Source organism: Orcinus orca, chromosome 3 (assembly GCF_937001465.1).
Source record: "Orcinus orca chromosome 3, mOrcOrc1.1, whole genome shotgun sequence".
Classification (NCBI taxonomy): domain Eukaryota; kingdom Metazoa; phylum Chordata; class Mammalia; order Artiodactyla; family Delphinidae; genus Orcinus; species Orcinus orca.
The window spans coordinates 26,373,025-26,386,158 of NC_064561.1; the positions used below are offsets into that span (position 1 = coordinate 26,373,025).

Here is a 13,134-nt window from a genome sequence, read left to right on the forward strand (position 1 = left end):
ACGGAGCAACTAAGCCCGTGCGCCACAACTACTTAGCCTGCACTCTAGAGCCCGCACGCCACAACTACTGAAGCCTGCTCACTCTAGGGCCCGCATGCCGCAACTACTGAGCCCACCTGCTGCAACTGCTGAAGCCTGTGCACCTAGAGCCCACGCTCCACAACAAGAGAAGCTACCGCAATGAGAAGCCTGCAAACTGCATTGAAGAGTAGCCCCTGCTCGTCGCCACTAGAGAAAGCCTGCACGCAGCAACGAAGACCCAACGCAGCCAAACATTTTAAAAAAAGAGCATATGGTCAGACTTCCTCACTGTTTAGGCCTTTCTGGATGAATGAACAATCACAGAAGGGGAAAACAGGTCTTCACTTTTGAAAAACCACACCGAAAGAGGGAATAATTTTCCCTCAAGCTCAGTGATACCAGTTTAAGATTAACGTGAACGAGCATTATGCTTGAAGACTTGTGGTTTGATTCTGGAGTGAATTAAAGAACCACATATTCTAATCATCTCTCTGATATGAATAGCCATTCTGGGGTGGAGGTGGGGAACTCAACCAAAGAGTCCATGCTCTCATTTTGTAAAAATAAAGGAATCACAAAGCTACTTTCAGATAAAACTGAGAATGAAAACAACATAAAAATATTAAGGCTAGGGCTTCACTGGTGGCGCAGTGGTTGAGAGTCTGCCTGCCGATGCAGGGGACAAGGGTTCGTGCCCCGGTCCGGGAGGATCCCGCATGCCGTGTAGCGGCTGGGCCCGGGAGCCATGGCCGCTGAGCCTGCGCCTCCAAGAGCCTGTGCTCCGCAACAGGAGAGGCCACGGCAGTGAGGGGCCTGTGTACCGCAAAAAAAAAAAAAAACAAAGATAAAAATATTAAGGCTAGAATCAAGAAATCTGTTCAGGGAAGGATGATGAGTGAATATATATATATTTTTAAACAAAAAAGAAGAGGTCTCATTTTTATCTTTATTTTTTCGTTTCAGATAACTTCGCAAAATAATTCCTTCTTTACTCTCATGGTAAGGTATGTATTTATTGTAGGAGATTAACTACAAGAGGTATTTAAGCAACCTATAAAGGCCTGAGTGCTTCACAATTCAAGGCAAAAACAGCAGAGCTAAATACATTTAGGAGAGAAGAGATCTCTGGGAAGCCAAGTGGCCAGGAAAGGAAGTGCAAGGATTTGCAAGCTGGACACTCAAGAGAAAACATCAGAAAGAACTGAGAATGGGCGAGTGGAGACAAGAAACCAGAATGTTCGCTGAATAGTGTGTTTACTAACCGGCCTTCTACATTAATGACTGTGGTAGGGTAATGAGGCAGGAAAAGCTAAGTAAAGCTAATTAGGTCAAGAGCATGAAAATGGTATGGCTGGAACCAGTAGGTCACGGAGGAAAGTTGTGCAGAAAGCGGCGAAGGTGGTTGGAAGGCAAACTAGGCAGGCCTTGACCACCAAGTTAGAAAGTGGGACAGAATCTGCAGACTAGTCATTCTTATCTTTTGTGGCTCATGGGACCTTTGGTGACCCTGACAAGCTGTGCTGACAACACGTTACATACAGCATTCCAAGCGGCACGTACCCATTAAAATCAGGGACCTTGGGTTTAAGAAAAAGCCCTGCTGTAGCCCACGGAGAGCTACTCAAAGTTTCTGGGGCAAGCAGGATGTGTTTCAGGAAGTGCTATGTCAGGAAGATAAACAGGGTGGTGGTTTGTAGATACCTTGAGTGTAGAGGCAGGCAGACGTGATGAGGAGCCACTGCAGTAATTCAGAGCCGCAGTGACTGGGTCAGATAGTAGGGTCCCCGACAGAGGAACAGAGTAGACAGGCAGACACTAGTGACATAAGTGGCTCAACTGGATTCAAGGAAGAGGAGAAAGAAGCCATCGAATGGGTTCTAGGTGACAGGGAAAACTGTGACAGGCTTTTTAACCATAAAACACCTTGCACTGTTTTAACGTTTCACAAGTATGGCTTAGTTCCAACCTCTCAACAGATCACAAACCCCTTCAGAGTCCACAGCCTCCTCTGAAATCCCCACTCAGTACTATGTACCTCGTGACACTCAAATATTTTTGGAATGCATAGAAAAACAGCTTCCTCAGGGCAGAGGCCTAATTACCAATAGTCTATTCCTCTCCGCTCCAGACTTTGTAATAAAATAGAATGCCTGCCCTTTTAGGACTGCGGTAAACCATACAGGCTTATCTAAACATATCACCATGATGCGGTTAACCAACTAACTTACAGAACACTGGTCTGAAGCCATTCCAAGGAGATTCCCTACAAGCATCACACCCCCAAAGCTGCAGGAAAATGGGACATCGGAAAAACAGCAAACTTGATGTGATAGTTCCATAAGCATCTCAGGAATCGAGGCTCTAGAGGCAGCCAAGGTTGGCAGGGGGCAGAGATGGCGTGAACATAGTTCTTTGAAGTATTGGGTAAGATTTCCAGCCAATAAACATAATGTGCTATAACTCAGCCTATCAACATATGAAAGAAAATCATGGCAATTAAAGTGTTTAGAGTAGCAAAGGACCGGCTTGCTGTTTAACCGTGTTGTTCAGGATCAATTCAATTTCATCTGTATAGAATTATTATTTGAAAGCTTTCATGACTGCTCCTCATTTTTCTCTGCTGAATACCATACCTGGCTTACATCTCCTACTTTCCAAATCTGGCCTCTTAAAGAATCACATACAGAATTGAACACTTTTCCTTACCAGCTGAGGACAGGCCTAAATCTGGTTTCTGCACTCCTTTATCATCCCACAGTTGTGTAAAAGTTCAAAGTTCTAAAGGGAATTTAGCTCATTCTTTGAATTTTACCACCAAGAAAAGTGAAGTTCTGTCTTAAGAGTTCTGTTTATGGGCTTCCCTGGTGGTGCAGTGGTTAAGAATCCACCTGCCAATGCAGGGGACATGGGTTCGAGCCCTGGTCCGGGAAGATCCCACATGCCGCGGAGCAACTAAGCCCATGTGCCACAACTACTGAGCCTGCGCTCTAGAGCCCGCAAGCCACAACTACTGAAGCCCGCACGCCTAGAGCCCGTGCTCCGCAACAAGAGAAGCCACTGCAATGAGAAGCCCGTGCACCACAATGAAGAGTAGCCCCCACTCGCCACAACTAGAGAAAAGCCCACACACAGCAACGAAGACCCTACACAGCCAAAAATAAATAAATAAATAATTTTTTTTTTAAAAAAAAAGAGAGTTCTGTTTGCTCCAATGTTAGGATTAGATCAGATTAGATCTCTTGATGTGATAACTCCATAGGACTAGAGGTACAGTACTACCACAATCATTGCCTCAAACATGGAATCAATGTGACATGATGTTCATAACTAGGGCTGCCTGGCTGTGCTCTATTTCCTGCCATTCTGCTTTTAAAGGAACAACCGTTAACATAAGGGTTTCAAGCAGTCCTAGTTTGTGCTGTGGACCAGAGTGCAAACATTAGGAATTCATCATTCAGGTTACAGACACATGAAACTGAAAAGAATGGGCAAATGACACCAGATCCACACACACAGTGTTATTCACTGTGGGCCCCATTTACTTATGGTGAGAGATGGAAATGAGGCTCAGAGAAGGTAAGTGAAAGGCAATGCTAGAATGAAAATCTCACTCTGAGAGGCCTGAGGTTCTCAGCTTTAAACCCCAATCAATACCACCACCTAACATTCACTATAGTTAAGAGGAAGGACATAAAACAGAACTTGATGGGGAAAAAGGGGGGGCGGGGAGGTTTTATATATATATATAAATCAGATTTTTTTAAAAAAATCTATATAAAAGGGAATCAAAACCCCTTTAGGCAGACAGAACTCTAAGGGAAAAAAACGGCTGCCTACCTATCAGGCTGGCAAAAATCCAGGCTGTGAGGAAATAGAAATTCACATACATTGTTGGTAGAAATGCAAAAATGGTACAATCCCTATAGAAGGGCATGTAGTAATACCTGGAAAAAGTATTTATACCTTTAACACAGAGATTCTATTTTCAAGGACTCTAATCTAAAGAAAACTGGTAAAAATACAAAGTGTCATACGCACAGGATGGCACTGTGGCTTTATCAATAATAACAAAAGACTGGAAATAATGCAAAAGGATATCAATGGCTATAAAAAGAATTAAGGAAGATCTCTATACACTGATAGGATATATTGTTCAGTGAAAAAGAGCAAGGTACAGAATAGCATATGTAATATGATATTTCTTCTGTAACAGCTGTGTGTGTCAGGGAAGGATGGATACACACACACACACACACACACACACACACACACACACTATGTATTTGCTTATCTCTGCACAATGAAACACTGGAAGGATATAGACTTCTATGAATATAGCTTACTTAAAATTTTGACTCTGGAAATGTTTTACATATTCCAAAAAATGTAGCCAAAAAAAAGAAAAAATTACTATAAATTGAACACAAAATAAATCATCTTAACCTAACTGTATAACAAATTGATAACCACCAGAGGAAATAATTTCAAGTAACCACAGAAAACAGCATGTTGTTCTTTATTTGTTCTAAGAACAAATAAAGCAGCAAAGAAATCCTAAACTGCATTCAATAACCTTATAGTTAGTAGTTACATTGGGGTAATTTTGAAACTATTTTATATATATTATATGATAATCAAATTAAGTAATTAAGTTACTGCCTTTAGGAGCCAAGATTTTCAGCATATGTGAATGATTTTCAAGTATAAAATTGAAGAAGTCAAATAAAAATCCTGTAATGTTAAATCTGAATTAGAAATACTGACATGAACCCGTGATTTTTTTTTTCTTTTTAAAAATCCATACTTCCTGGCTTTGTCCACTGTAAAGGCTTAGAAGCAACAATACCCCAACAGAAATGAATGCACCTAGCAATCAGATCATGGTTTATAAATACCACTTCCACTGAAAGAAAAACAGGGCCAACTGGGCTTGAGGACTGACTAGTGTACCAGGGAATCCTTTCAGTGGGAAAGTTATTAGAGGAACAGCTGATTCCAAGTCAAGAAACATACAAGAGAGGTCTGGGACACCTTGATGTTGCCAGAAAGAAAATTATCAAAGACTAATATCAAAGGGACATAGAAGCCAGTCTAGACAGGTGCCCACAGGGCCAAAGAAAGAACAAGTGAACTTTATAAAAAGGATAATAAACATTTAATTGATTAAAATTGAAAAGGAAAGAAAAGAAAACCTCATTGAATACCCCAGAAGTAACTTGGGCACCAAGTTACTCACTTTGAAAACTAAAAGAGGGACTTCCCTGGTGGCACAGTAGTTAAAAGTCCGCCTGCCAATGCAGGGGACACGGGTTCAAGTCCTGGTCTGGGAAGATCCCACATGCCGCGGAGCAACTAAGCCCGTGCGCCACAACTACTGAAGTTCACATGCTCTAGGGCCCATGCTCTGCAACAAGAGAAGACACCGCAATGAGAAGCCCGCACACCGCAACGAAGAGTAGCCCCTGCTCGCCGCAACTAGAGAAAGCCCACATGCAGCAACAAAGATCCAACACAGCCAAAATAAATAAAGTAAAAAGAAAGAGGCTTCCCTGGTGGCGCAGTGGTTGAGAGTCTGCCTGCTTATGCAGGGGACACGGGTTCGTGCCCCGGTCAGGGAAGATCCCACATGCCGTGGAGCGGCTGGGCCCGTGAGCCATGGCCGCTGAGCCTGCGCTCCGCAACGGGAGAGGCCACAACAGTGAGAGGGCCGCGTACCACAAAAAAAAAAAAAAAGAAAAGAAAAGAAAGAAAAGAAAATTAAAAGAAAAAAATGAAGTGTGTATCCCACCTTTCTTATATGATCTACATTTCAAGGTTAGTAAATAACTCTAGTTGATAAGGAAAAGTTCATTTTTAAAAACATTTTTATTTATTTATTTATGGCTGTGTTGGGTCTTCGTTGCTACGTGCAGGCTTTCTCTAGTTGTGGCAAGTAGGGGCTTCTCTTCATTGTGGTGTGCGGGTTTCTCACTGTGATGGCTTCTCTTGTTGCAGAGCACGGGCTCTAGGCACGTGGGCTTCAGTAGTTGCGGCACACGGGCTCAGTAGTTGTGGCACGCAGGCTCTAGAGCACAGGTTCAGTAGTTGTGGTGCAAGGGCTTAGCTGCTCTGTGCCATGTGGGATCTTCCCGGACCAGGGATGGAACCCATGTCCCTTGCATTGGCAGGAGGATTCTTAACCACTGCACCACCAGGAAAGTCCAGGAAAAGTTCATTTTTTTATAGAAATATTTCACCTAATCAAATATGGAAGTAATAACAAAAACTAGAAAATCACCATTTTTGCAATTTCTACTGCAATGCTTCATTCAGGCTAAGATCAGCAATGGATACAATCACTGGATAAAGGGTGATAGAGACCTTTACACCTGGAGGGGCCAGAACCCACTGATCACCTTGGCATCTCTAATGACCAGACAGCCAGACATCACGTCTCTCCTGATATAAGGCACTATGAAGTTCACAGAACCACTTAAGTACCCTTGCCAAAAAAGCTGAACCTGAATCTAGTCAAACATTTAGCGCTAACCTCCAGTTAACATAATAATGGAGACTGAAGAACAAATGAAATGACAGGCTTTCTTTCTGACTCTTGGCCAGTGAATAAATCATTCCACTACACCACTCCTTACTTCCCTGATCCTCAGAAGCAAATGAAACTTGCAATTTTGAGACCAATTTTCAAAAAGCATCTGTCTCTCTCTGTCCAAAGCATTCACAGATGCCCTTCATCTAAAATCTGTCAGCCACTTAAAGCTGCTAAATCTCAAAATACCAAGTACACACAGTCACATTCCTGATCTGTGCCCGAAAGACCACATGCAAACATAATTTATTTAACTGGCTGGGTAAGAATACAATTTAAAAGAATCTTACGGATAAATCCTTTGCTAAAAGTGAATGGCCTAAGTTCCAAATCTATTTCTGCAATTCAGATTGTGTTTGCTTTCAGCAGTCTGCCCTTGCCAAGTGTTAAAATGAGGAAAAGTCCAGGCAAACTCTAGCTGACCGATTGACAACATTGATGTGAAAGGTCAAGGGCATAGTCACCTCAATGACTGAGCACTGGCGAGCAGGTCTTCTTACTCAAGGCCAATGATGCTTGAGGTACCAGATGGTTTCATTTTTCAACTGCGGTCCAAAGAGAGGGTTGAGTTGGGCCAGAATTGCAATCAGCCAACTAAAAAAATAATGGGGGAGGAAGGACAACAGAAAGTGGTGAAATCATGTTGGAACGGGACCATTTTAAATTAGGATGAGAAAAGTGCTTTAGTAGAATTTAAATCTATTGTTCAGACCAAACCTTCAACACACTTAAAGTTCATAAAGCACACTGTGCTAATGGAAGCACGTCTTGTAAGAAAAGCCTTCACAGAACAAACCCTCCCTTCATCTGATACATTATTGACAAAGCAGTGAGGCTTCATCATAGTATGTCTCTGTCTTTTCTCTCATTTTCTTAGTTCCCTTTCCAAGTAGTCAAGATTTCCTGAATTCATATGATATCATCACCTCAGAGTGTTTTTGCCTAATCTCAGTTTACCATCATCACAACTTCTGGGCTCAGGAAAAATCAGTTTACTTTACCCATTCTCCAAATGCTAAGACCCACAACCAAAATGACACATCCAGTTTTACTGGTATAGCCAAGGTTAAATTTCAGCCCACTGTCTCCCAATTAGACTATATCACTTGAGCACCCCTTCTCTCATCACCATCACCACTAAAACGTGTTACATATCTTTTGGGCAGTAGTGGAGCTGAACCAAATGGGCATCTAACTCCCCCTGCTTACTTCAGATCTAAGTAACAAGGTATTCCTCTGTATCACAGACCGATTATGGAGGAAGTATGATGGTGTTACATATTTACCTCAGGGTCGGAAGTGCAAAACAGTACATAGCCAAAACTGTCTTTAAAATTTTCTTCTACTGCTCACAAAGTTCTGAATAAATGGTTTTGTATCTGATATGGGAATTCATATACTCAGTGAAGTTTGAGAATCACTGAACTAAGACCAAAGCAAAGAACAAAAAGAAAGACAGTAAAAGATTTGCAAATCATATATCTGATAAGGGGCTAATATCCAAAATATATAAAGAACTCGTACGGCTCAACAGAAAGACAGCAAATAAACAGCTGGCTATTCAAACCATTCCATGTTTTACTTTATTAAACCAATATTTAATGAGCACCTGCTAGGCTCCAGGCCCCAGCAATACAAAGGAGAAAATGAAATGCTACTGCCCTCACAAAGCTTACGGAATGTAATGTCAGGAAGGAAATAAAGTGAGGCGAAGGAATAGAGAATGATGGAGGTAGTACTCCTTTGATGGGGTGGTCAGGAAGGCCTTTCGAAGAAGTTACCGCTTCAGGCGAGCACAGAATGAAGCAGAACACACAGTGCCTTTAATTCCTATTCAAAATACATGCGTTTTTATTTAAATTAGAAATTAGAATTGCTCTCGTCTGGGGGGAGGGGGTCTGGTAAACAGGCCCAGACTCCATCCACTACTGATCTTGGAGGATGGATTTTAGCATCATAATCTGATACCGCTGTCCTCTCTGCATGGGATACAGAGAACTGCTTTCTAAGGGAAAGCAGCTATCCTGCCTCAGCTATCCTGTAGTCTCCTTCTACAATTTTAGGACTTTAAATTCCCCTAGAAGAGGGGAACTAGCCAAACGCAACCATTATCTGGCTGGATCTCTTTTCTTCCATTTGCTGTAATATTTAGAACTCTTCCAATAAAAGAATCAAAAAGCTGATTCTGATCACCAATGATCAGACTGCTGGAGAATCTAGCAGCGACAGCAGCTTCACCTACAGAAACAATGTACCCGCCCCTCCCCACCCCAGCCCAACAGAAGGTGGTTCTGTGACAGGAAACGTGACACCTGAGGACATCCAGCCAAGACAGTTACCTCAAGCTGACTCACTTTATAAACAAAAAATTCAGATGAGACTCTCTGATCTGTCCTTAGAACTACAATATTTGACGCAAACAAAATACCCATACTTGTAGTTGAGGTTTAACATCTACCTGAAAAAAAGAAAGAGGAGGGGAGCACAGGCAGACACACTGAAGAGCTGTGACTGCAGTGAACAGTAATGGTGCAGAGCTGAGAGTCATGGAAAATTCCACACAGACCCAGGACTTTCCCGATCCCAGCAGGCAATGGAAGCAGACAGTACAAACAGTCGTCCGTCCTTTCAGGACAGACTGAAATACTGGCCAGTGCTTAGAAATGCTAAATAAAAAATACGTTAGAGCCTCGCCTCTGTCTCCTCTCGTTACCAAAAATGTTTAATATTGAATAAAAACACCATCTCCCAGTACTTTGTACGATGTGGGATAGCGATGCTTCTGAATTCTGACTTCACATTACAATCACCCAGGGAGCTTTAAAAAAAAAAAAATGATGGTAGACTTCACAAATGATCTTTCTTTTAATTCTCCCACAATATGGTTAAGGAAATTGAGGCAGAGAGAGGTGAAATGATTCGCCTGTGGTCATAACACTAATTAGGTGGTAGCAGCTCCTGAACCCAAAATCAGGTCAGACTAATGTTCTTACAAAAGTTACCTTCTGTACAAAAGTTACCTTCTGAAATATTTTAACTGACAACAGTTCAGAAAGCATCAATCAGTTTAGCTAAATCTAAACTGTCTGGGAGTTAAGGAAACAAAGAATCCATCTGCTAACTATAGATGAAGTCCATCATGAGCCTTTGGTACCTGAGGTAAAGAAGAAATATCCAGAAGCAAGAACGAAGTCCACTCTGCTTGCTCAGATCAGTATTCGGAAACTTTTTTGAATTTAATTTTACGTACTATTTTTAATGTTTCAAATCAAGTGAAACATCTTACTTAAAACAACAACAACAAACCGAAGTTCAAGAAAATTCCTTGGGAAACAGCCCAGGTCAGTTCATTTGAAATGTCCTGGAGGAAATTCCCCCCTCTAACCAGATGAGCTCTTCGTCTGCCCTTCTGATTACTGCCTGACTTCAGATTTTTCTTTAAAGCTGAAAAACAGTGGGGAGAACTGGAAGGAGAAAAAAAAAAAAAATCCACTCTGAATTGATGGAAGTGGGTGGAGAAAGAGATCATATTCCAATGAATCTATTATTTCACATGTCCAAAAAAACAGAACTAAATGTACTCTTCATATTTGCCCAAACTGTTCCACATGTCTCCACAACCTGAAGTCCAGCCTAATAACTAACCTGAGCTTATTCAAACTACCGAGGCAGCTATGGCACGGTACCATCTTTCAGAGAATTGAAGAGCTGGAATGCACCAGAGGTCAAGTTCACGGTCCTCATTTTAACAGCAAAGAAACTATGTCCTAGGGAGCTTAATACTCCTACAGCGAATCAGGGATAGAGCTGGAAAGGGAACCCAGGACTTCTGAGTCCCTGATACCAGGCTGCTTCCATGGGGTATTAAGGATGAAACAGATCAGGCAGCCTAGGAGTTCCTCTTTTATTCCACAATCATTTACCAATGCCATGCTCCATCGTCAGGCCCTAAGGATGCTCAGAGGAATCAGCTGAGGGGCCAACCCCCCGACCCTGCCCCCAGGGGCTCATGAGCTTGTGAGAGACAAACCAAGGGTGGGGGCAGAGTATGCTCTGGAAGAGAGAGGCAGAGGATACTTCATCTACAAACACTCCTGGCCACTTATCTTGAGCTCAGCTCTTGGTTATTAGAATTCTTCAAGCATAAAATACGTCCTCCCCACAGAAAAGGCTATATACCGAGCTCTCTCAAATCCTACTTTGTTCTTTTGTTCCACATTCAGATATGAGAACAGGGAACAGAGGCATGGTTACTTCCCAGTGATGCACAGGTCAAACGGATAACTGCTCAGCTTCCCTGCTGGAATAGGGAAGTCCGGCGAGAACTTCTCTTCTGATCTGCTGTCCCTCCAGCGAGGGCCATGATAGGAGTAACCTCTATCACCTCCTTAAGAAACAGCAGAGAAGTGACTTGCCCTGTCTCTACCGAGATGACCTCTGTCAAATATCCTTATCCCAATCCAATGACGCAAATTCTTTCAAGGGCAGCAGTGTTATTATACACTATTAGAAAATATGGGATTCAGTATTAGACAGGGTTGGATTTTAATTTTAACTACATCAAATATTAGTGGAGTGACTCCAAGCAAGTGAGCTTACAACCCCGAGCCTCAGTTTCCCCTTTTGTAAAATGAAGATAATAATCCCTGCCTCAAGATACTAAGAATTAAAGGAGGGACCTCCCTGGTGGTCCAGCGGTTAAGACTCCGCACTCCCAATGCAGGGGGCCCGGGTTCGATCCCTGGTCAGGGAACTAGATCCCGCATGCTGCAACTAAGATCCCATATGCGGCAACGAAGATCCCGCGTGCCACAACTAAGAGCTGGCACAGCCAAATAAATAATATAAAAAAAAAAAAGGGCTTCCCTGGTGGCACAGTGGTTAAGAATCCGCCTGCCAATGCAGGGGACACGGGTTCGAGCCCTGGTCCAGTTAGATCCCACATGCCGCGGAGCAACTAAGCCTGTGCACCACAACTACTGAGCCTGTGTGCCACAACTACTGAAGCCTGTGCACCTAGAGCCCATGCTCTGCAACAAGAGAAGCCACCACAATGAGAAGCCCATGCACCGCAACAAAGAGTAGCCCCACTCGCCACAACTAGAGAAAGCCCAGGCACAGCAACAAAGACCCAACGCAGCCAAAAATAAATAAATAAATTTATATTTTAAAAAAAAGAATTAAAGGAATAATATATGAAAGTGCTCCGTGTAGTAGCTGACAAACAGGTGTTCAATAAATACTACTTATTCCTTCTCTTTCTCTGTGATACAGCTAAAAATGCATTCAAGCCACAGAATGAAATACAACCTATTTTACTTTACAAAGGAGTTTCTCATGCTGCACTGAGTCATGCTCATCTCCACCTCCTCTCCCGCCCCCACCTGCTCTGCAGTAGGCAGAATTCTAAGATGTTGCTCAAAATTCCCATTCCCTTGCGTACACACCCTGTATAAACAGGGGATGGTGGATATGTAGGGACAGTCACTGCCGTGATTAGATTATAAGATACAGCTGGCTTGACAGAGAAAGACAAATACTGTATATCACTTACATGTGGAATTTAAAAAATAAAACAAACTAGTGAATATAACAAAACAGAAACAGACTCACAGGTATAGAGAACAAACTAGTGGTTACCAACGGGGAGAGGAAGGGAGGAGGGGCAATATAAGGGTAGGGAATTAAGAGATACAAACTATTATGTATAAAATTAGCTACAAGGATGTATTGTACAACACAGGGAATATACCCAATATTTTATAATAACTATAAATGGAATATAACCTTTAAACACTGTGAATCACCATGTTGTACACCTGAAACTTACATAATATTATTAACTATACCTCAAAAAAAAAAAAGATACAGCTGGCTTTAAGGGAAATTTCCATCAACAGATGTATGGATAAAGAAGATGTGTGTGTGCGCGTGCGCGCGCGCGCACACACACACACACACACACACACACTCTGGAATATTACTCTGCCATAAAAAGGAATGAAATAATGCCATTTGCAGCAATATGGATGGACCTAGAGATTACTATACGAAGTCAGACGGAGAAAGACGAATATCATATATCACTCATATGTGGAATCTAAAAAAAATGATACAAAGGAACTTACTTATAAAACAGAAACAGACTCACAGACATAGAAAACAAACTTATGGTTACCATAGGGAGAAGGGGAGGGATAAATTAGGAGCTTGAGATGAACAGATACACACTACTATATACAAAATAGATAACCAGCAAGGACCTACTGTACAGTACAGGGAACTATATTCAATATCCTGTAATAACCTATAATGGAAAAAAATCTGAAAAAGTATATATATGTGTGTGTATATATATATGTATATGTATAACTGAATCTCTTTGCTGTACACCTGAAACACTGTAAAGCAACTATACTTCAATTAAAAAAAAAAAAGAAAGAGAATTTACCCCGAGTGAGCATGACCTAATCAGGTGAGCTCCCAAAAGGGACAGGGCTCTTCCTGATGAAGGCCATTTGGAGTGC

The 13,134-nt window shown here is 42.1% G+C and overlaps 1 protein-coding gene across 2 annotated transcripts in view; it reads right to left on the bottom strand.

Moving 5' to 3' along the window:
* The window catches only part of ATP6V0E1 (ATPase H+ transporting V0 subunit e1), a 34,966-nt gene that overhangs the window by 1,925 nt on the left and 19,907 nt on the right, over positions 1-13,134 (bottom strand). Inside the window, exons 3-4 of one of the 2 annotated variants that reach the window (XM_033432083.2) lie at positions 7,072-7,201; positions 1,021-6,085 (exon numbers count right to left, since the gene is read on the bottom strand). In XM_033432083.2, coding sequence (XP_033287974.1) covers positions 7,108-7,201 — 94 coding nt within the window. In that variant the 3' untranslated portion in view covers positions 1,021-6,085; positions 7,072-7,107. Of the gene's footprint in view, positions 1-1,020; positions 6,086-7,071; positions 7,202-13,134 lie in introns of those variants that run through there. The other variant, XM_004272007.3, reaches the window with a different exon arrangement.